Source organism: Sceloporus undulatus, chromosome 1, assembly GCF_019175285.1.
Source record: "Sceloporus undulatus isolate JIND9_A2432 ecotype Alabama chromosome 1, SceUnd_v1.1, whole genome shotgun sequence".
NCBI classification, from domain to species: Eukaryota; Metazoa; Chordata; class Lepidosauria; order Squamata; family Phrynosomatidae; genus Sceloporus; species Sceloporus undulatus.
The window spans coordinates 238,547,382-238,572,635 of record NC_056522.1 but is presented as its reverse complement, the minus strand read 5'-3'; the positions used below and the strand labels follow the sequence as shown (position 1 = coordinate 238,572,635).

At 41.1% G+C, this 25,254-nt stretch overlaps 1 protein-coding gene across 1 annotated transcript; it reads right to left on the bottom strand.

Annotated features, from left to right (window-relative positions):
- Window positions 1–2,916: 2,916 nt before the first annotated feature.
- Window positions 2,917–15,506, bottom strand: ROPN1 (rhophilin associated tail protein 1). The gene is made up of 5 exons (XM_042458608.1): window positions 15,439–15,506; window positions 7,466–7,592; window positions 6,773–6,890; window positions 5,141–5,302; window positions 2,917–2,964 (listed from the first exon to the last, which is right to left on the bottom strand). The coding sequence occupies exons 2-5, from the start codon at window positions 7,579–7,581 to the stop codon at window positions 2,917–2,919; spliced, it is 444 nt and encodes a 147-aa protein (XP_042314542.1). The 5' UTR covers window positions 7,582–7,592; window positions 15,439–15,506.
- Window positions 15,507–25,254: the final 9,748 nt, after the last annotated feature.

Here is a 25,254-nt window from a genome sequence, read left to right as displayed (position 1 = left end):
ACTACAATTTCAAAGCTTGGATAAATTACTTTTGTACCACTGTTCCCAATCCAGCAATTCAAAGCAACATCAGATCAAATCCTGCATTAGGATTAATGTCGTTTCTATGAAGTGCTATGAAATGACAGACTCAGATTGGGTGGACATTATTGTACCTATGAAAGCTATAGTAGATACAAGGCCAAAATTGGCACGTAGAAAGCCGACTGAATGAACATGTCACTTTACATGTGAATGACAAGTTTAAATGGAAGTACTTGCACAATGGGAAACCCCCTTATTTTAGGGTTTCACTTTCTAGATGTGAGGGCCAGCATCGTGTAATGGTTTGAGCATTGGACTATGACTCTGGAGACAGGGTTTGGACTCCACTCAGCCATGGAAACCACTTTTGATCTTGGACAAGTCATTCTCTCTCTCTCTCTCTCTCTCTCTCTCTCTCATCCTCAAGAAGGCAAAGACAACCCACAAACTAGAACAAATACGCCAGAAAATCCTGTGGTATGGCAGCCTTAGGGTTGCCATAAGTCAAAAATTACTTGAGGGCCATTAACAACATTACCTCCAGATTAGAAGAGGGTAGGACTAACTCCAATTCCAGATCACAGGTGGGCAAGCGCTCTTGTGTTCTGATTCAGCATGCTTTCTAATGTCTGAATGGGTGTAGAGTGACTTCATTGCATACATCACTCGGTCATATAGTATTTCTAGAGTCATTAAGAAATTCAGGTACAAGTGATCCCACTTGATTTCTTTACTTCACTAATATAAGTACTTAACTCAGTATTAAACATACCTAAAAGTTTTTTTAACCAATTGTAGTATCCTAAATATAATTTGCTCTTCAAAGTTTTACTTATAGTTTTTCTTTGACCAATTGAACATTTCTATGAATAGGTAAAACCAAAATAATCACAGCTCCAGTCCGTGCAGTTTGGCCTAGTCTTATCTAGTACAGATAGCAGCTTTTATATACTCTTTATGTATAAGTGAAGTGGCAGTTGCTTTACCTCCTGAAGCATCATCTCCATGCTTGGAGTATATAAGATTTCTTTTTGCATACACATATGAGAGGAGTAGAAAAGAAGATTGGAGAGTCAGGGGATGGAACAGCTCTTCTAAGCGGATATAAGTGGAAGTTTGTGTTTTAGGCAGGATTTGGCACCCTCTCTGACCCATAGGTTTCCATGATGATAGATATACACCTCATCATTACATCCTGCAATCTTGCTTATATGCTGACCATTCACAAATCATCTATAATAATAGCTAAGAAAGAGGTCCAAGAATATGATTATATAACACACCAAGTGTGGCAGAAAACATCTGCAATAAAGTTCAGCTGCAGAAGTGATGCTCTTTTAGTAAGTTTCCCTCCCTTGCCCCCCCCCCCCCCCCCCCATCAAATGTCAACTTAACGTTGATGATCTTAGCAGAGGGAATTTTAGCAAAATGGTATCTGTGTGAAGTGGAGCCTACTTCCTGAAAGTTTTTCCTTTCAAAATAGCACCCCCCCCCCCCCTTCCTTGATCTCATGGTATATCTAAAATTATACTTAATATTTTGTGATTTGGGATATAGAGAATTAGGAAAACACTTAACAAGGCATTGGTTTTTTTTGCTGGGGGGGAGATATGAGGCACCTAACACCTTAGCACACAGCAGAAGCACTGGTACTTTTCGGAGTGTTCACCATAAATGACATTTAAACCACACACACACACACACACACACAAATACAGGTGCTTGTTATTAGTAGACTTTTAATAGCCTTATATCAACAAAACAGTGTTTCATAACAGTGTACTAATCCCCAGGATATAGGAATGGAACTAATTTCCACCTCAGCCAGTGGGACACATGAAAAAGTGCTGAGACTGCAATAGTAGTGTTGAAATAAAGTAACAAGGAATGTTTCCGTAAGGGTTGTTTGGGGGATAGTTGATAAAATTTTGCAGTACACTAGTCCTAATATATTTTTCATGCACCACTGAATGGCTCCTATTGCTTTCTCTGTCACAGTCTTCCCCATCCCCCCCCCCCCCCCAGATATGTGTGTGTGTTTGTACAAACAGGGAAAGATATGATCCTGTGGCTGCCTATGGTACACTGTCTGTTTTTGCACCTCCAAGCCACCCTTTTCCTAGCAAATAAAAAGTATAAAATGCACCCATGAGAGGTGATTACCTTGCAAAAAACAACAAAAAAACAAAAACAGCACTATCACAATATTTATACTTTTTTTAAAAAACCCCACATTTTTCAACAACAACCAAAAGTGACTTCTGGCCAATACCCGGTTGATTTTTTCTCTTCATTTTGGGGTTCCTTCCCTGGTCTGGAAGCCCCTGGAGCCACCAAAGATGCTCACCTCTAGTCTAAAACACTATTTTCTATAGATTATATGTACATTGTTCATGAAAGGTAAACATTTCTTTTCTAAGTACTACAATAGATCTGCAAGAGTTGTGACCCATGAAAAATGGAACCTAGCAGCCAAACATGGCATTTGGTCCTCTCTTAAAAACATGTCTGGAACTTATACAACCTGTCAGGATCCTCTGGCTGGAATTCAAACCAAAATGGAAAAAAAAAGAGAAAGGGAAATGGGCAAGAATAAGGTAGGGACTATCTTGGTGTAAATCACCTTTAGGGCAGAAGGAATTTGAAGAGTAGTGCCATTATATCTTATGGTACAAAAAGCAGGGAAGGTAGCTATAACAGACTTTACACCTTTTCATGACAAAAATTGGAACACACGTGGCCAAGTAACATCAGAGTATATGGTTAGGGTGGCAAATGGTATTAATGAGGAGCAGCACATAAGCTAGAACAGACTGCAAGAGTTTACTTTTGCCTGAGTCTACTGGGAAGGGCTAGATTCTGTTTGCTCCTCTCCCTTCTCCCCCTGCTGAGCTAATGGAGTGCAGACCACTCTTGTGCTTTGAATTCAGTTTTCAGCAACTGAAGTAAAACCAGAGACAAAGGGAGAAAGTAGAAGAAAAGAGAACCTGGGACATTTTAAAAGTAGATGAAAAATTGAGACAATAGAGGATCAATCAGGACAGTCCCTGCCAAACTGGGACAGTTAGACAGGTTGCTCTAAGGAGGAGACCAAATAAGTCACTGAGGACAAATGAAGTTAGAGCTGCCAGCAGGTGCTGTTTGAGTATGAAAACTGCATTAGAATTGTGCAGCCTCTCATCAGCTCCAGTCAGAATAGGCAATAGTAAAGTGTGACTGAAGGCCACAATTTGCCCACTCCTGCTGTACATTTTAAATCATAGGCTGCATTCGTACTGCAAAAATAATCTAGTTTGACACCAGTTTAACTGCTATGGCTCAATGCTACAGAATTCTGGGAAATGTAGTTTGTTGTGGCACCAGAGCTCTCTGACAGACAAGGCTAAATATCTTACAAAACTACAGTTTTCAGTCATGCCAGTTAAAGTAGTGTCAACTTGGATTATTTCTGCAATGCCGATGCAACCTGCCTAGACACGTAGCAGGTTACCATAGTAGAATACCACACTGCAGAGTGAATTGCATCCAGTTCAGATAGTTTGCTGAAAAAGGCATTTTTTGAATGTTTGTGCCATGAACAAACTTCCTCAAATAGAAAAATGAGCAAAAAGGCAAAAAGTTCCTATGTCAGCAGATCCTTGCTATAGTTAAGGATGTTGAATCATGTTTCTGTTTCTTGTCTGGGTAGGATGCTGGGTTTTTGGATAGGAATCCTGGTTGATAGGCCCCAACACATGACTAAATAGGTTTGGCAGGAATCAGCTTAGCAGATGAAGTCTCAGGGAACTGAAACCTTCCTTGGAGGTTTTTAAACAGAGGCTGGATGGCCATCTGTTGGGGGTGCTTTGATTGTGAGTTCCTGCATGGCAGGGGGTTGGATTGGATGGCCCTTGTGGTCTCTTCCAACTCTATGATTCTATGATTTTAAGCATGGAGACAAGTGTCAGGGCAAGTGTTGCTGGAGGACGAGAAAGTATGTTTTTTCTGTGTTTAGTGGCTTTAAAACATGGGATAATATCTCTCCTGAGAGCCAGCATGATGTAGTGGTTTGAGTGTTGGACTACAACTCTGGAGACCAGGGTTCAATTCCCCATTCAGCCATGAAACCCACTGGGTGACCTTGAGCAAGTCACACGTTTTCAGCCTCAATAGCAATGACAAACCTTTGAACAAGTCTTGCCAAGAAAACCCCATGATAGATTGGCCTTAGAGTCTTGCCATAAGTAAAAAATGACTTGAAGGCATACAACAACAACAACAACAACAACAACAACAACTTCCATCTCCGCATTTTCCCAGCTGACTCTAGGGCTTAGCACAAAGAAGTTCATATGTTTCTTGTCTTTGTGCACATGTGGACATACTAAAAAGCCTCAGGTGATTGGGGAGGCTAGGGAGAGAGCTGCTGGTTACATGCACTTGGGCCTATTGTGCAACTTGGAGCAGGAGTGGGAGGGGAGGACCAACATCATGGCTCGCTTGCCTTCTTGTTGTGCAAACCTAGGCAGCAAAGATTCCAGAACTTGAGGTGTTCCAGAATACTGTCATGGCCTCGCTCAGAGTTTTCCAGAAGCCCCAACCACAATGTGTTAAGTAAGCTGTTGTAGCTGCTGGACCTTTTTTCCCCACGCCATAAAAATATTAGATCCCCTTGGCTCTGTGTTGACTTGCAAAAATGTTAGACATGTTTTATCAGATTCTGGGCCATTAATCCAAATTCCTTTCAGGTGCATTTCGACAACCAGTTGGCTCAGAAGCAAGTCTGACCACCCTTCCAGTCCTTGCCTACCTTAATATTGTGATACAACAAGGACCCAGAGACTAGGATGCTGCTGATCTGGCAAATATATGACTAATGGGTCTCAATTTGTATAGGGCATGATTGCACTATGAATAAATTTGCCAAGAAAACCCATTCACCTTAGGATCACCATAAGTCATATAAATGACTTGAAGGCACAGAACAACAGCAGCAGTGACTGCACTTGGATGTGGTCTTGATCACAAATAAAACCAAACATTTCTCTCCTTGAGATTTTAAGTGACACAAACACACTAAATTTAAATAACATGTGAAGAACCCTAAACAGAATGGAAATACAAAAGACAAACTTACAACTCCAAGAGAGCTGCAGGCCAGAGCTAAAAACTTGAGCCATTCAATTTCTTCAGTAAAACGCCCAACGTTCATCACACTGTCAAATAAATCTGTTGGGAGATTGAGCACTTTCCACATTTGGGCCAGTTCATCTACGTGGACTATCAGCCTCCCACCCACCTGAAAAATAAAATATCATCTATGATAAGTAAAGAAATTGATGTTGACTTTTTCAAAGTTTATTTTTATATACATCTAGTCATCTTTGTCAGTTCCAATAACTTCATTCTTAATTGTACTGTTTCCAAGACAAAAAGCATTTTGCTGACTCTATGATAGGGATGGGAAATGTGTGGGCTTTCATATACACTTGGACTGCAATACCTATCATCCCTTACCAGTAGCTATACTGCCCAGGGCCAAGGAGAGTTTCAACCCCACAACATGATTATTATAGTGAACAGATTTTGTTTTTCAACGTGTTTTCAAATTGTTTATCAGAGAACTTTAGTACTATTTTTTAGTATAAAAATGAGATAAAAATGCATCAAACCAAAATAAACCTGAAGGGCCACACAGTTTTCACTGTTTAATGAAATCTGCATTATTAGGTATATCTGAGGATCAAAGAACTGAACTATAATCAAGTAGACTGGGATGCTTGTCCTGTTCTATTGACCTATTCTTGCTAAGAAGAAAGAAGTGTTCTGATTTTCTAATTTTCTTTTGTTTCAAAACAAAGAATGGGACAAGTATGTGACATTATTTTAGTGGGGCTATGACAGATTTGCATTAAACACGTTCAGTCTTGCTATCTTGTGCCACAACTTCCAAAAAGAGAAGTAGTGAAGAATGTTATGGTGTCTACACCTTTCTCAGTTCTGTGTGGAGGAAAGGAATCTTTGTTCAGGTACTGATACATTTCCAAATGTCCACATACTATATATCATGTCAAAAGCTCAGCTCACCTACCTGTATAATTGAATTCTCTCTGTATGCAACTTAGCATGTGAATAAACTAGCAGACATAAAACTAATGCAGTGGTTCTCAAACTGTGGGACAGGACCCTGATGTGTATGTGTGTGTGTGTGTAAGAGTTGTTCAAGGGGGGTGCCCAACATGGAAGCCCTGATTCCCTCCTATTCCACCTCCTCCCAAACTATTTTGTCCTGGAGGAAAAGAGAAAGGCAAAGAGTATGAGTGAAAGAAAGAATGGAAGAGATATGACTACATGTGTACATATGTGTATGGCACTGGTGTATGTGAGTTTGGCTGTGTGAGAGATAGAATGTGTAAAATTTAACACAATATGTGCTAAGTATTAAATGTATTTAAATAAAACTGATCTAATTTGAACAATAGTATTTCCTTATAAGATGTTAAAATATGAATGTGCAAAAGAAAATACATACACTAAACAAACAAAATATTTTTTTATTCATATCCTATATAGAGTGGCGAGAGGGAGGATGATGTCTATATGTAGATGTAAAGGGGGTCACAAGGGTAAGAAGGTTGAGAACCACTGCACTAATGGCATATACACAAATCCTGCCGAGAAACTGTATGATGTGGTAGGTTACGTATACATTACAAACACTCAAGCCTCTCATGTACTTGCCCTAAAATGGAAAGGAGATGTTTCTTACTCTCTGGTGCAAGACCTTCAAGAGCTCTGGAGTAAGCTCTGCATGGGTTGATATAGGCACTCTATCTGGTCGCTCTCTTACGGGAGGAAGCTCTCCACGGGCCATGGCACTGAAATAACTGGACAGAAAAACAGACAAAGGGTCACCTTTTACCAATAGCTGCTAGTTTTATATGTTGGAGGTCTTGGCTAATTAGTTTGTATGCTGTTTATTTTCAAAATGTATACATCTAAAAGCATACCTCAAAGGGGATTACCACACACACACATATGCACACTTGCAAACATGTACAGAAGAAATAAAAAGACCTGATCTGAAAGCACATGATGCAGCTTTGATTAATGATGGTATAGGGCAGTGCAACTCAAAGTGGTGGTCCATGGGCCACTGCCAGTCCGTGAGCCATAAGGTGCCAGTCACTGGAGAATTTCCAGAAAAGTAAATAACAACAATAGCTAGTGGGCACAAAAATGGTGTTGGGGACACACTGGGACAAAAATGTCTGGTTTCCTCACATCAGATAGCTTAACCATCACTGGTATACAGGAATGCCTGGAAATTCCACGTAAGCTTCCTCCAGTTATGTTTACAGTATTAATGTGCATGCTAGTATAAAAACAATTATAGTTAAAGAAACCAAATAAGACCTTATAATTAAATGACTAGTGTTTCAGAAGAAAATATTGAACTTACTCGGCAGCCCATTGTATCAAATCTGGAGGCTGAGTCCGAATAGCAGCTTTTGTGAACTGCTTCAGCAAATCTGGAAGCTCCGGTGGGATGCATACTTGCTTGTCTGTCTGTGGCATAATTACTGTGCCTGTTCAAAATAAAATAAAATAAACCTTGCCTATTAAGCATAAAAAGTATCTTACAATTATTTTATGATATAGAGGAGGAACCACTTCTGTGGAAATCTCTGCTTTAAACTATTAACTTTATTTTGTGAGGATGTTAAGATTACTACTTCCAAAGGGCCTGCCAAAGACATATTGTTGCATTAAGCAGAGTTAGCTGATAGTCCGCATGTCATTGGCATAGTAGATTAACTCTGAGGTTTGGTCCAAACTTTAAAGGTGCTATCCAAGGCTACATCTGCACTATAGAAATAATCCAGCTTGATGCAGCTTTCATTGCCATGGTGTAATCCTGTGGAATTCTGGGTTTTGTTGTTTTCTAGGAAATTTAGTCTTCTCTGCTAGAGTGTTATGGTGCCATAACAAATGACAAATATCAGGATTCCATAGGATGGAAACATGGTAGTTAAAATGGTGTCAACAGTGGCAGCACTTCAAGATGGTGTACCTAGGGATAGGAGTCAATAGTTTGCATAACTTCTTGGAAGTACAGACTAAGACCCAAAGCAGATTCACCACTCTATTGATATGGAAGCAACTAGCCACCGCCAGCATGAAGCAAACAAACCAAAAGTTGCTTCGTCCTCTTTCCATGTACTGAAGCTTACAGAAGCTAACAAGTGAACTTTTTTTAACCCTGGTAACAGGAAAAGGATTCACCATACATAAGATCAGCAGATAAGCATAGAGAAGAGGAGGGTAGATACCAGGCGTCCAGGATCTTAAATTCACAACTAGAGCCAGATACAAAAATGATGGCCTAGCATGCAGAATTATTTATTTAGTGGACTCCAAGTGGTAACAGGGATGAGCTGCATATACAGTCCAACTTTCATGTCTGTGGGCTTGCCATCTGCAGATCTGAGCAACCGTGGACAGCAAGCCCCATTGCCCCAAATGGCTGTGCATGCATGTGGCCACACTAGTAGGCACATGCACATTCCACCCTCATTAGAGAGAACGGGACTTGCAGTCCTGCATTATTATTATTTTTTGTGTATCCACAGGAGTGTTGATATTGGTGTCTGAAAATGGATGTCCTGTGGATATGGAGGTCTGATTGTATAAGTAGAAATCTCCATCTGATTTGCTATAGATCATAGATTCTAACCAGACAGCATAGACCTGAAAATTGCAGTTACACCCATTTATATGCCATTTGCCCCTCAGTATTCACAATCACTCCTGTTTATTGGAAGCAAAACATTTTACAGTGTTCATGTTCATTATCACTCTGGGGGCACATTTGTGTGGAACAACAGTCCAGAATTCTGTAGAATATACAAAACATGTAAAATAGATATAAATGATATAGAATTTGTTGGGGATGCGGGAAGATGAAGCAATGTGATGGCAGACACTGCTCAATTTCTCCCACAACAAGTGGGGGTGGCTGAACAAACCTTCTGTCTGCAGTTTGTTTACTGTGACATCCAAACATCAACATCCAGCAATCTGGATTATATTTCTTTTAGCAAAACAGAGAAGTAATCCTAGAACAAACCTTAGGAAATACATAACCCCAGAAAAGAGGGACAAGAGACAAAGCAGATTGTTGGGTTTGGAAATCATGACAAACAAGCCATGGAAAACCAGTGGTTTGTTCAGCTGCTTCTGTTTCCAGAAGAAACAAATGCACAGAGCACACTGCCTAGTTTTGCCTCAACAACCCTTGACAAATCAAGATTCTAGCTTGTTCCATATAAATATGGTTATAGTCAGTCAATTACAACACTCTAGGCACCTTTACCTAGAAGTAAGCCCTACTGATCACAGTGTGGCTTGCTTCTGTATGATATGTTTACAATTGTGGTGTTTTATTCTACAGCCAAGGTGACTTTAGTAAAAGAGGAAAATTCCCCAAATTTTAGCATTCTCATTGACTTATTCCCACCCCTATCCCCATGATTTTAATCTCACATAAATTGATCCATGCTGCGACAGTCACTCAATCAGATTTCACATCCTGCATGACCTTTCAAAATGAAAATATTTAGAAGATCTCAATTCTGGGAAAGTAAAAGCATATTTGTTTTCTTTAGATTCTGAGCTCATCAAAGGCAAGTTGTGAGGGATTTATCTATTCACGCAGAAAACTGGTATTAACAATGGGAAGTTCTAAAAGGCAGGAACTGTGTGAGAAAATAGATGGAAGAAACTTGGAGCTTTGCTGCTGCTGGTGTATCAGGTGTGTAGAAAGGGTGGTGATGGGTGCCTGCACAGAAATGGCTTTAGGAATTGGATGACAAGATGCTTTAGCTGTACAGAAGTGTAAGTTATGAAACTGTTCCATTGCTAAGGTGACTACTTTTCTACTGTAGCTGCTAACTACAATGTGAAACTGTTAAGGGTTTGTCCCTGAAGCAAATTCAGCAACAATTTGGAAGACAGAAAAACTAGGCTTGTCATGGCTGTGTATATGGTTCACTCCATTTCTTGAAGGGAAATAAGATAAATAATAATAATAATAATAATAATAATAGTTTATTTATATTTCCCGCCTCTCTCTGCAGATCGAGGTGGGATTATATCAATAAAATACACTACAGACATAGATAAGACTTTGTTCCAGGTCTGTGTTACAGAACAAGGAAGGACACTAATAAGTGGGTAGAATGGAAAATGCTCTTCCGCTTAAGTGCACAATGCAAATACAAGTAACTGTTTCATTTCTATAAAAGGCAGTCTCCACATTTTAGACTTGCAGCGTAATTTGGGTGATGCTGGCAAAAACTGGAGTTGGTTAGATATTGAATAAGCACATGCAATAGTTATTAAATCCTGCCTGCACTCCAAAATCCCTCAAAATGAAAATGGTCCAAGGAAATTAAGTCTTGATGAAAGAGGGCTTGGTGATTTCATAAAGTACCTTTCTTTACGAAGTAGTTTCATAACCTACATAGTAAGGACCATGAATGCCAACCCCAGGCAAATGGATTTAGATGACTGCTCCACCACATCCCACCAACCTATCTCTGCTATTTCTATTCACACACTGGCAACTCTTCCTAGTTTCCACCCCCCCATGACAATTTGTCCCCAATCTTTGACATTGGCCTTGCATCCAAGAGCCCTCTGTGTTGCTATCAGGGACAAGCGAAGCAGGTTAAAATTTATATTCCCATTGTTTTTGTTATTTCCCTCAATTACCGGAGGCTGAGACCACTCAGCCTCTTTGTGAAGATCGCCCAGCTGATCTGTTTTGGGACAGTCACACCAGGCTCTATTGGGGTGTCTTCGCACTGTTTCCACCCAAGATGCACCCTTGCATAAACTCTCAGGACTGGGCCCTTTGTTTAACTGCAGCTCGAGGTATCTTAGCAACTGATGCTCAACCTCACAAAGGCTGTGATTCTGTCATCTGCTCTGGCTGCCAATAAGTGGGAAGAAATTTGAAAAGGTCATGGGGTTCTCAGTAGGGAGTGAAAGGCAGGACTTCAACAGGGAGGGGCAGGCGAGCTACATGTAGGACAGGTATTTTCTACCAATTCTAGGATTTTTCACTATATTTCCAATAAGCAGAAAATAGGTGAGCTTGTAGCTCGTTTGTACTACAGCTGGACCATATGAATTTGCCTGGTTTTAAATCTTGCTATGGATTATATATGCCAGCATGGCGCAGTGGTTTGAGTGTTAGACTATGACTCTGGAGACCAGAGATCGAATCCCCGATCAGCCATGGAAACCCACTGGGTGGCCTGGGCCAAGTGAAACTCACTCATCCCTGAGGAAAGCAAGAGCAGACCTCCTCTGAATAAGTCCTGCTAAGAAAATCCTGTGATAGGTTCACTTTAGTGTTGCCTTAGGTTGGAAATGACTTGAAGGCACACAACAACAACAACAACAACAACAACAACAACAACAACATGAAAATCTGTTGTATACAGTTGGGCATAACTCTCAATGACCTCAATTTTGGGTAGTTGCCATGGTCCAAGCAGGTCCTACTAATGATAGCTGCCTTGGGCTTCTTCTAAATTACTTTCCAGGTTGGACAGCCCATCTGGAATGATCGGTTTTGGCCCTCAGATGTTATTGGACCTTAACTGTAGCTACTACACCTATTGGTAGGGCATGATGGGAGTTACAGTCTGACAATATTTGAAAGGCCACAACTTGCCCACCACTGGTGTACAGCCTTTTTAGGTCAGGACATTAAAGAAGACCCATTATACTAGGTCCCAAAGAAACATCTAGTATAGTAGATTTTGTTTAGTTCCATCCAGTCTTTATTGTTTAGAAGAACCAAGTAAAAAAATTGTATGCTTTATCCACACTTTATCTACACTGAATCCAAACTGAATCCCACATTTCCTTCTTATTTTCTTTCAACCCATAAAGACCCATACCAGCCTAGTGCCACATCTTCCTTCTTTTGCTACCAATTAATTTGAAACAACTAAATGTAGCAAGCACAATTAATATATATATTTTAAATAAATTATTAATACAATTATTTCCAAAAGTTTAGTCTTTGGGCTAGTTCTTCCATTTACTATCTGTACTGTAGAGGTATTTTCTGGGACATTCCCTTCTGTCTGGGAGATCCTCTTCAACTGTGTGGCCTCTGGTATTTGAATTTTAAGCTGTATGATGTGGGAGGTACTAAGTGTGCATTCATTTTCTTCAAAGCAATCCATATGGAGTTTTAAGAACATAAATCTTTGGGCTTATCTGCTTATTTGTTTGTTTTTTCCTCTCTTCTGCTGTTTTATATTCCTGGAAACTCTGTATTCAAACAATATCAATTGGTAAGGGAGCCTATCACTGACAGTTCAAAGTTTTAAAATAATTTTCCAAAAGAGTTTTAGGCTGTTTCCACTTCCCTGTGTTTTCAGCAAGGGTGGGGAACTGGTAGAGGGCATCAGGTGAGATTCCCACTATTGCTACCTCCTCCAGTCTGAATGTCATTGGGGGATTTAGGCAGAGATTAGCATTAGAGGCATGGCTACAACCTCTAACATTACTAGGAACCTGACCGAAGTGCTGGCTGACATGTTATGATGAAATATGAGTCACTAAAGGTCAATATGGCTGGACAGTTTATTGCTACTGTATGTGCCATGTGTGCATATCCTTTCAAGATAAGGAAAGCTCTCGTGACTTTTTCCCAGTGCCACGCAAGCAGCTTTGAAAACAGTAAAGACTTAGGGTCCCACTTCCTCATTCTGATGCATGTCATGGGGTTTTTAGCTAAGGTTTCAGCTTGTTTGCTAAGACATGGTCATTAAATTGACTGCTGTGTGCTTGTTAATACCTTGGTTTCCTCTGTCAATCTTCTGAAGTTCTCTATCAGCCATAAAAAAAATGCTGTATTTTCAAAAACAATCTGCCATGACCAGGACTAAGAGACCCCCAAGTTTCCAGCAACATCCAATCCAAGAGGACATCAGAACCACTCCCCATTGTTTCTGATCTGGGTTCTTTTGTTGTGGGGCCCACATCCTGTTCACATGAGCTCCAGAAGTGGACCTTTGACTTCTCCAGGAAAATGGAGACCCCAGCAAACATCCTCCAATCCACATTTCACTCCACGAATCCTCAGTTCCTACCCTGCAGGGCAAGGGCATTGGCCCTTTCACATCCAGACAAAGCATTTGAAGGGTGGAGATTCCAAGAAGATTCTCCTGATCTGCCTATAAACCTTGTTACTGCTAAGGTAATTTATCTGAAGTCTACATATTGCTCTCCATGGTCCTGAAACTAAACATACAGCCCTGTTTAGTTTCTACAGTACAGCTTGTGGTTCTGATGTCTGCTCCACCTGGGCTGTTCCACGTGGTCTCTGTGTACCTGAGCAGTCGCTTTGATCAGGAAACAGCATTTATGACGGAACAGGGCACAAGCCTTCTGCAATGAGAAGATAACTCTTGTCTGGCCAATATAGCTTTGCAGATTTAGGGAGTCCTCTCTTGTAGCCCCAATTAATTTTGGCACAGATGGATAATTTTCTGCATGTTCTCCTTGCTCCTGGCATCTCTTGTTAAATTTTGCTTTTTCATATGTGACTTCTCTTCTCCCTATTAAATTGTAATCAGTGCTTCTTTCACTTGCTTCATCTGCAATGACAGGTAGATTAACGGGGAAAGAACCCTCTACATTCAGTTTTAACTTGGAAGCTAGCCATTCCATATCTTCCAAATCTAATCTAGATGGGCCAGCTGTTTGAAATTTGAAAATTATAATGGAGCTGAGTCTTTTATATTACAGAATCCATATTTTTACAAATACATTTTGTAATTCCCACCTGGCTCTTCAGTACATTCTGTCTCACCCTGTGCTTTTTTCTCACTAGGAGCTCATTTTTAAAAATTCACTTCATAGTAATTCTTTCCAGTTTTTTTAAAAAAATACTTTGATTCTGTTGTTCCTTTTTTAAATTTTACTCTTATTTTTCTATTCTCTCTTCTTGCAGCCTGAATCTAAATCCCATTATTAGTCCCACCTAGAGCGCATCCATTGAATCAATAGGATCTTGGTAAATCAGCACATATGCCAGCGTACCCAGAGGAGGGTGATCAATATGGTAAAATGTCTGGAAGCCATGCCTTATGAAGAGCTTGTTTTTCTACTGCATCAGAGATTAGAACAGCAGTGGATTCAAACTACAGGAAAAGATCCTACCTAAATATTAGAAAGAACTTCCCAATTCTTGTTTAATTAATTGATTAACTGATAACAATTGAATGATTATTCATTGATCTATGTGGGATTAAGTTGGATTAGGCGTTAGATCTTTCTCACTTCTCACCACCCCAGACTACAACCCTCTTCTGCTTGATTAAGAAATCATCACAGTCCAATACCTCAAGAGTGTAAAAGAAAGTCCAGCAACCTTCCTGAACCATACACTGAAATGAAATGCTTCTCCCGTGAGAGAAATCTGCTCCTTTATTCAGCTCCAACGATCATAATAATTTTCATTTTAACCAAAAAGGAAGTGAAAAAGTCTTATAAATGGGTATAGTGGCTACCCAATCAGGCACATGTCTCAAGTGGCATGTGCATTTATGGGACAGGCATGAGCTGTGCTGCTGTTCCCCTTGAGTGCCATGATGCTATTCCATTCCATAGAAAACAGCTCTGTGTGCACCACACAATCTGCCTAGCCTAGTCTGCTACTCTAAAGTGCAGTGAGTAGAGGACAGTCTCCTGTTGCCATGGCTGAAGTAAAACTTCAGCTGTCAGTCCAATCTGATTCTATATGTAAAATGGAAGGCACCATTTTTGCCTCAGAATCAAATTGTCTTCAGCAGACCCTGATTGCTGGACAGATTGCGGAGAACCTTTATCTGAATGATTTATTATAGTAACATGGGTCCAAAACACACTGCAGAAATAATCCAGTTTGTGACTGCTTTAACTGCCCTGGCTCAGTGCTAGAGAATCCTGGATATTGTAGATTAATGTGGCACCAGAATTCTCTGGCCAGAAAGTAAATGTCTCACAAAACTACAGTCCCCAGAATTCCCTAGTATTGAGCCAGGTCAATTAAAGGTGTCTCAAACTGGATTATTTTGTCAGGAAGGTGAGGTGCATGCTGGGTTCACAACTTTTGTTAAAGCACACACACGCAGAGTTTATGTACACAGACAAGATGCCAAGAAGAAGGTCTGTGAAGAATCTGAGTTGCGTAGGCAGACTTCCTCTCACACAGGGATGAATCTCTGTACAGCGAGGTTTCTCTCAAGAAGAGGGTTCTTTAATCTTTGTTACAAAACCATATACAAAGATTACATTGAGTATCAGATATCCGTCTTGGATACTCATCAACAAGTTACTCCACCAACCAACGACCATACACACTACCTCTCAGGCAGCCACAGAAACACCAACCGTCTCACTCTCTTTCGGTGACAGTTGAGAATTGACAGTTGGAACTTTGGCAGTTGCATCAACATTCCAATGATGGTCTGTTTAAATGCTGACACATATATCTGCCACTAGAACTGTACTACGTTCCACCATAGCTCCCCCCCCTAGTGGCCACAATCCATTTTTTCAGACCTGTTTATCATGGTCCTGATATATTTCTGCCATGTGTTTTGGACCACGGTTAGCAAGCAGGGTCATGAGGAAATCTGTGATGATGGGTTGTAGGAGAATACTATGGGAAGAATATTTTAAGTCAAAACAACCAGTAAAATATATGCCTCAATACAAGTAAAATATATACACTTGTCCCTCCATATTTGCTGGGGTTAGGGGCACAGGACCCCCATGGATGTGGAAAAACCACAAATAACAAAAACACTATTCTTTTTACCTGAGAGGACACCGCTTTAGGAATATTTAGGTCCTCCAGTGCAACTCGGTGGTCAACATTTGTGAGACATTGACCATAAAATTGTACTACAAATGCCTAGTGGAGTGTTCTCTCTAGGTCCTTCAGAGCGACTTTTGGTTAAAGTTAGGGTTGCCATAACCCTCCTGCCGGCGGGACATTCCCGGTTTTTCACCACTAGGGGGCGTCCCTGCACGGTTTCCTTCTTGACTCCCGCACTGTTGTCAATTTGGTGACTTTCACACCAAAATGGGTACTTTTCAGAGCCTTTGGTGTGATTTTGGTGGTTGGTTTTAATGGTAATTTTGAGAGTTGAAATAAGTTCCAATTATTTTTATTCAATTAGGGCTACGTTTTATTGCCATATTAACATTACAGGGACTTTTCAGGGATTTTGACTGAATATTTGGTTAGATATGGGGGGGATTTGGTGAGTTTTGGCCAAATGTTTGGGGAATTATCTTCGAGGCTTGTTGGCAACAGGAGCTTGCCAGACTCAGGAAGAGGAGCTCCTCCTCTGTTTGGTCCCCAAGGCAGCAGAGGGGAGAGGGCCATTTCCTTTGGCACTGAGGCGAGGATGATGAGGAAGAGGAGGAGGAGGTGCGTGGCCATTTTCAATATTTATTTTGCCCCTGTGTATTTTTTCTAACTTTGACTGCCAGGGCTCAGTGCTCTGGAATTCTGGTGTCTGTGAGGCATTTGGCCTTCTCTGTCAGAGAGCTCTGGTGCCACAATAAACCACAATTCCCAGGATTCCATAGCACTGAGCCCTGGCAGTCCAAGCAGTGTGTTTTGGACACAGATATCCCCCTTTTGTGAGTTAAAGAATGAATCCAGTCCCTAGCCTTACTATCTCTCTCACACACTGCAGGAGCAATAACCCACTTTGAGACTGCTTTAACTCAATGGTAGGGAATCCTGGGAATGCTAGTGTTTGGGAGACATTGAGACTTCTCTGTCAGAGATGGCTCTGAGGCCACAATAGACTACAATTCCCAGGATTCCTCAGCACTGAGCAGTCTCAAACTGGACCATTTCCTCAGTGTGGATGCACCTGGTGAGGAATTCTGGGCACTGCAGTTCAACTACGTTTGGAGGGTTATGTGACTCCCTGTCAGAGCTCTGGGGCCACAGTGTACTACAATTCCCAGCATTCCCCAGCACTAACCCAGGACAGTTAAGTCACTCTCGAACTGGATTATTTCCTCAGTGTGGATGCAGCTTTGGTGAGGAACTCTGGGCATTTCAGTCCAGCTATGTTTTATTTCTGCAGTGTATTTTGGACCAGAGACAAGGTGACCAGACATCCTCCTTTTCCAGGACATGTCCTCTTCTGTCAAATTTCAAAATGTCCTCCATTTTGATCATGCCTAAGAAACATGCATTTATTATTATTATTATCATCCATTTTTTCGTGTGTCCTCCATTTATTAAAACTGTGTCCTCCATTTGAAAATGTTGTCCTACATTTCTCCTACATTTGTCCCGGTTTGGAGGTCCTGACTTATGGCAACCCTAGTTAAAGTTGACCATAGAATTGTGCTGGAGGACAAAGATATTCCTAGAGAGAACATATTAATCCATGAATAATCAAATGCGCAAAAGTCAAAGCCGCAAATGTGGAAGGAGGAGTGTACTTCAATAATGTTTAAAGATAGGTGCCCAAGTATCTATCAATTCATTCTAAAATCAGAAAAGCAAATGCCCCTTCAGTAATCTGGAATGCCAATCTAAGTAATGTGGAAATAAAAGCAGCTGGGCTCAACTAAAACAACATATATTAGGTCTAATGTCCAATAAAATTCTTCAGGACTCCTTCAAATTGAGAAACCAGATAAATATGCCTCAAATGAATGAAACAAGAGTTATTGATAAGTAAGGAAAAGATCCAAGATTCGGTGGCACTTCAGTGTGCAATAATCCCCATCCTGTGTCCCGGCTGCCTACTGGGAGGCTGGAGCCAATTTAAAACCCCAAGTGATAAGTCCAGTAGTTGCTTTTCTTCTCCTGTTTCAGTTTTAATGTGCTTAGCTGATCAAGACGCCAGTGAGCTTCAAAAATTAGTGTAATGTGTTTTGCACGTTTTGATTGGCTAATAATGTATAACTATTACTTGTATCTTGGATTTTACTGTCCTTTTATCTCTGTAAATAAATTTGCTTTTGTTTCAAGAAAAACTGAAAACTCAGGGCAAGGGACTGAAATGTGTGGGGGACAGCCCACCTACCCTTTTCAAGCCAGCTGCTTTAGCAATAGTCACATAAATCTTAATGTTTTCCTACATTGTACAAAATGTTCACAACAATAGCTTGAAGATAACAAACTTGCACTGTATTACTTGGTTACTCAAACTGCATTGCCTTGATTGCATTACTAGAAACATGTACTCCTCTGAAGTAATAAAAATAATATTTATTTCTGTCATGCTTTGGAGGGTTCCATAATCCCTTCAACAGCCATTGAGAAAAGCTCATATTAGTATCTATGCGTTGTGCTCATATGTATAGAGTGAAGGTTCCATAAAACCAATCTGTGAGTTTATAAACAAGGGAAGATTTGAACCAGGTCTTCACGTTCTAACTTTTAGGAACTAGTAGACTCAATAGTGCTTAGAAGAGAAAGTGGGGGGAAAGTTGTTGATGAGCAGATTAAGTGGAAGAAGTTAGCCAGGGTAAGCTGATAATTGTTTTTCTTTCCAGGTCTTTATTTATCACAAAGCTATGAGTAAGGAATGGTATATGGCTTCCCTGGCTCCCTTTTCAAGAAAAAGCGATAAACGCTTCAAGCAATAACCTTCAAATGAACGGAAGCTCTCTTTTAAAGGTGAAGAGTGAATATGAAATGGAATGGATTTCAGCGCAAATAGCAGAGGCCTAGACCTGAAATCTGTTTCACAAAATCATGTGAACAAAAGTACCGAAAGAAATAATTACACTATTGTTATGTGAAGAGAAATTGTTTAGTAAAGTATATATGATGCGATATGCTAAACAGGTGAAACAAACATTTTCACTCACTACTGATATGACTTCTGAATGTTATCTCTTTATTCACACAGTTTCATTGGCAGGCTGTATGCTAAAATAAGAGAAAAAGACTTTCCCCCTCCCTTGCTGTCGAATCCATCTTATGGATTACTGCAAGGAAAGCTCCAAAAGCTTCTTAACTATTGTGCATTTAACACCCCATATTAAATAGAAAAGATTATTTCGCTGAAAAGAAATTTCTTCCTCTTCGTTCTCCAGATGCTCCTGGTTTAAGTTCTGACCAAGTACAAGTTGACAGCAGAGGGCATACGGGCATTACATACATAAACACTTAAATAAATAAATAGTTGTTGAGTGTGACAGATGCCCTCTCCAGACTGTCCCTGTAGTTCCAAACCATGGGCTCTTGGCACTCTCCATGCCCCTTTCCTCCCCAAATCTCTCCCAGGATCAGCTATCTGTGCCTCAAGGTGGTGCCTCTATGGATCAGTGGATGTGTTGTTCAGTGGGTTTGCTGTGGTAAGCCTGATCAGACTCTATCAAAACTTAACCTGAACAGCCAGACACAGTTGGGAAAAGCTATCTCTTTGCCATTTCCCCGCATCTCCCTAAAATCCTTTCCCCATCTTCCTTCTGTCAGAGACTAGACCCCCTTTCCCAGCATTCTCTGAGTAAACAGGTTTGCCCACAGGAAGGATCCCCTTAAACGACACCTTAGGACTCCCAAGCACTTTTTCCCCTTGACTTTTTTATAGCACCTAGCTAACAGAAATTCCATATATCTACTTTGTGGCATAGCGGTTTGAGCAATGGACTATGACTCTGTATGGACATTTCTGACTGCTAGGTTGCTGTAAAAAGCTGAAGGGAAAAAAGTGCTTGGAAGTCCCAAGGCAGTGATGGCAAACCTTTTAGGGACCGAGTGCCCAAACTAATAGGCTTTCTGGCACCAGGTGTTACCCTATGCCTGGGATGGGACTTTTGCGGGGAGGGACTTCTGGGGTGGGACCTCTGGGGTGGGGCTTCTTCCCCCATGCTTCAATTGCCTTTCTGAAGATGGCTGGGAAGAGGAGGAACAGGTGTGTGCCTGTTGCTGCTCCTCCCCTTGCACCCTCTCAGGCCTTTAGCTGCCTCTCCGGAGACAGCTGAAGGCCCAGGATGGATGGGAAGGAGGAGGAACAGGTGCATGCCTTTTCCTCTTCTTCCCTGCCCTCCTTGTGTCACAAAAATTTCTTTGCATGCCATCTCTCATATATGTGCCATAGGTTCACCACCATGGACATAAAGTGTCATTTAAGGGGATCCTTCTTGTGAAGGGAGGAGCTGGACAAGCCTGTTTGCTCAGAGAATGCTATGAAAGGGGGCCTGAAAACTGGATCTTCTCTCTCACAGAAGGCAGAATGGGAAAGGATTGCAGAGAGATGAGGGGAAATGGCATAGAGATAGTTTGTTCTAACTGTGTCTGGCTGTTCAGGGTTTGATTCCCAGCTCGGTCATGAAACCCATTTGGTGACACTGGGAAAGACAAATGCTCTCAGCTTCAGGACAATGCAATGGAAAAACTTCCTCTGAACATTCTTGCCATGGAAACTCCATTATAGGTTCACTTTAGGAGTCCATAAGTTGGAGACAACTTGAAGAGACACTACAATGACAGCAAGCTTCTTTTCCAGCTGCTATTCCATGCCACAAAAAGTTGCACCCGTTGATTTTTGAATGTGGGGATTTCCATACATTTGTTAAAGGCAACCCCTCCCTCCCTCACATCAAATTGGTGGCGATCCAGACACATAATGTTCTGATCAGTTTGGGTTAGGTGTAGTGCTTTGAGGTGTCTGCGGGCTCCAATCCACAGATAAAAGAATCTTGATTTTCTCTGAAAATTCTAGGAAATGTGGATGAATGGATGTGTGACAGGTGGACTTGTACTGGTGGCAGAGGAGGAACTTGTGGGTGGTGTAGGACAGACTATAAGAGACTGACAGTCACACAGTCTTTCCTGCCAGGAAGTGACAATTCTCCAAGAGATTCTGATAGGCATTGATCTACGAAATGATAGGCATTGATCTACAAAATGATAGGCATTGATCTACACCTTTTTCATATATCTAAATTATAATCTCTGGCCTGCATCTTGATATCAAAAGTGCATCTTGACCTGAGCAGCTATATGGCCCTAGCATGTGATCTCCCACTGAAACAAAAGGGAAGCCATAGGTTTTGATATGTAAACGAATTTCCTTTCCCAGCCCTGGAAATGGATGAGATTATGCAAGGAGCTGCTAAGTGCTATCAGGAAAGATGCTATCATGTGTCTCAAGGAAGTGTCTCTCTTTGTGATTGAGGGGGAGCCAGGTGAATCAAAAGAATAACATTTGCATAGCCATTTGGGTCCCTGGTCTGTCAGAAACTTGGGGAGATGAAACATTTGGGGGAAGATGTGAAATACAGTGGTACCTTGGGATACGAATTACCCAGCTTACGAATTTTTCGGGATACGAATAAATCCCATAGGGATTTATTGTTTCGGGTTACGAACGTTTTTTCGGGTTACGAAAAAACGCCGGCGCTGTTTTAAATGGAGCCGCGGCGGAGCCGCGGCTTTTTTTCCCATTAGCGCCTATGGCAATTCGGCTTACGAAGGTTTTTCGGGTTACGAAATTAGCCGCGGAACGAATTAATTTCGTAACCCGAGGGAGCACTGTACACATCAAACAGTCTCCTTTGATTACCCTTTGTCTGGAGATCCAGTTAAACCCTTAAAGGGTCTCCCAAATTTGGAGAGGAGCTGCTACCAGCCACTCTCAGCTGCGGTCAGCCATTCACTGTGGCCAGTCATTCACTGCTGGCAGCCAAGAGCTATGTCAGTTTTTTAAAAAAGTCAGTCTCTCTCTCTCTGACTTGTCTGCTTAACCAGACCTGCAAACCCACACACACAAATTGGAAGATAGAACTTCTACATAAGGTGAGTATTTCCATTAGAAAGCCTAATATCTATTCTACATTTACTATGTTATTTCCTGAGTCTTGTATAAATGTGTGAGCGTATGTGCCTGTATGTTTGAATCCTTGTTTCCAATAAAAGAGACATTGATTGTACTTAGAGCCTCTGCCTCATTTCTGGATTTCTAGTTCCTGGTATACAGATCGAAGGGGCGATCCCTGAGGTGTGGTAACAGGCCTCCTCTTGTGACCTTGAGCTAATTAAACTCCCCATTGATAATTTGGTCACTGTTCACTGTTACAATTCTGGGAAGTTTGTGTGACTCAATCACAGTTTTGTAAAGGGTGCTGCATTTGTGCACATAACTAGCACTTGTGCATGGAATGATATATTCCAAGGTTCCTGGCTAAACTAGTCAGTGGGAGTACATGGGGAAAAATCATGTTGGTAATGTTCCTGTCTGTTACATGCCAGCCAATGGGAGTATCACAATGAATGCAAAAATGTTTGTTTGCTTGCTTAATGGACAGGAAAAAAAATAGTAAAGCAGAGTTGCCATAGTGTTACCCTAAAAGGCGGAAGAAGGTTGTGGGTCTGTACCAGCAGTGTCAGCATCTCCTTGAAATTATGGGGATATTATAGCTCAAATGTAGGTCTGCAAGAGAAAGGTAACTTTGGCGGGATACAGACCACCCCTTTGGGGTGGCCTGCACCCGCCCCTTTCCCTGACAGATCGGGGCCTGAGCTGCCACAGCGGCAACCCCCGAGGACCCGATCCGCTGCTTTTCCAGGCCTCAGGGAAGCGGCTAAATGCCACTTCCCCACGGCCTGGAAAGGGGTGTCCTTGGGGCTTCATGCCCCAAGGACACCCCAACAGTAGCGGGGGAGAGAGAGAAAGGGGCCAGTTGGCCCCTTTATGCTGGTGTAGCCGTGTAATGGCTGTGCCAGCGATACATGGCATGAAAGGAGCTCCGTTTTGGAGCTCCTTTCGGTGCTGCTGAAGGGTGCCACAGGTGCTTTTCAGCAGCACCAGGACGTAACGGCCGCACCGTGCCGTTTGGATGCGACACGGCCGTTACATCAAAATGGTGGCGCCTGTGTGTACAGGCGCCGCCATTTTGATGCCCCCGTCACGTGCTAGGGGTGAGGCTGGTATGGATGCTGCATCCTCTGCCAATCCCTAGCACATGACGGGAGCACAGTATCTGCTGGTCTGGATACCGCCATTGAGGACCTTTTTTTACATAGGCCAGGGTCTACTAGTACATTAATGAAGATGGTCAAGGAGGAAAGTGCCAAGGTTGGATTAACACTGAATATTAAAGAAAATTAAAATAAAGGCCATTGATGATCTACAAGAATTCCCTAGACAATGAGAACACTGCAGTCAATAATTCAGAATTTGGGATTGGGAAGGGCAGCTATGAAAGAACTGGACAAGATCGTAAAGTGTAAAGACATCTTTCTGAACACTAAAGTGAGAATAGTTCACACCATTGTATTCCCCATATGTATGGATGTGAAAGCTGGACAGTGAAAAAAGCTGATAGGAAAAAATCAGCTCATTTAAGATGTGGTGCTGGAGAAAAGTACAGAAAATACCATGGACAGCCAAGACAACTAACAAATGGATTATAGAAATGATCAACCCTGAACTCTCTCTGGAAGCCAAGATAACTAATTGGAGGCTGTCATACTATGGCCACATCATGAGGAAAAATGAATCATTAGAAAAGACAATGATGCTAGGAAAGGTGGAAGGCAGTAGAAAGAGAGAAAGACCATATGCTAGGTGGTTCGAGTTGATCAGAGAAGACATAGGCCAGGGTCTGCAGACCCTGAGTAGAGAGCTTGAGGACAGGGAAATATCTTGGAGGGTTTTTTTTTAATTGCATTTTTGATACTGGTTTTTGAAGTCTATACTCAGTTGGAATATATATTTTATTATTCCTGATGAAACTATATTGAAACGACTTACAAAACTCCGGAGGTAGTCATCTCTACTACCAATCTACTACCAACACTTTCTACTATTGGTACTATCAATATTGCTTCATTACTATTTACTACCAATCTAATATCAACATTTTCCACTACTAAGATTGACACATTACTACTATGACCATAGACTTTATTATTTTCAATAACATCTTGTGGAAATTATATCGCTGGAACAGAGGTTGTGAAGAATTCTTCACGTAATTACATGAGAGGAAGCACAGTGGACTTATTTTTTGCAGGATTTCAGTTTCATTGGCTATTCCATTACAGGAACATTTACTTATTTCCAGGATTTAAAGATATAGCTGTGTTAATCTGTAGAATCAATATGTAGAGAGATCTTGTAGCACCTTTGAGACTAACTGAAAGAAAGAAATTGGCAGCACGAGCTTTTGTAGACTTCAGTCAACCATTTCCAGGATATAGGTGTTTACAATAGTGGTACAGCTCTTTTCTAGTCTTCAATGTTATTGATTCATATCATATGTCTATAGTATGCTCTATTCCATCCATATAACTGTTCAGAATATATAGTTTTCTTTTCATTATGTATCAGTGTGTTTGTTAGTGTTACTACAATGTGGTTATTTATACAGTATTATGGCTATCTTTGATAATGGTTGAGTTTTGGTTGTATTCCTTTGAGATATGTTCATAATAGAGTGTAATTACCATTGTTAGATCCTCCCTAACTATCTTTTCAGTGTTTTTGATGATTTTGGCAAGTGTCAATAGGTTGAATAGATTTGAAACAACCCCTGCATGGTCAGGCAGGAGGGTTGAATAGGAACACACCATGGGGTGGGGTGAAGGGTATGGTCCCTGATTGTTTTGCAATGGGAGTCCCTCTGGAGTTTATCACATGGGAGGAATTTTGAATGAAAAGAAAGTGGGGCTAGAACGCATTCACGTGAATTTGCTAGTTCAGCGAATTTATGTGAATTCGAATTGCATTCGAACTGACTTCCCATTGCCCAAAAATAGCTTGCCATTGCCTGAAATTGTGTGTGGTAGTCTATCACGCAATAACGCAAAAGCCCATGATTGCGTTTGGACTGACTTCCCATTGCCCAAAATTATTATTATTTATTATTAAACTTTATTTCTAAAGCGCTGTAATTATACACAGCGCTGTACAAAGTCAGTAAAATTAAAGAGTATATAAAAGCCTGCCCAAGGCGTACATTCTAAGATAATAACAATTAAAAGAGGAATAGATAAAATTACATATAGAAAAGAAAAACAAATTAAAAACATCAAATATAAAACAAATCACATCACATCAAATATTGTCAGACAGCCAGATGACAATCACAAATTCCCTGAGAATGCTTCCCTAAACAATATGGTTTTCAGCTCAGCCTTAAAGCTGGTTAGGGAAGTGATGAGCCGTGCATACAGAGGAAGAA

Coding starts and splice junctions, on each gene's coding strand:
- ROPN1 (XM_042458608.1), bottom strand. CDS start 7,581: ATGCCACAGACAGACAAGCAAGTATGCATCCCACCGGAGCTTCCAGAT. Junction 6,891..7,465: donor TTGATACAATGGGCTGCCGA/GTAAGTTCAATA, acceptor TTTTCTGTCCAG/TTATTTCAGTGCCATGGCCC. Junction 5,303..6,772: donor TGAAGGTCTTGCACCAGAGA/GTAAGAAACATC, acceptor TTTATTTTTCAG/GTGGGTGGGAGGCTGATAGT.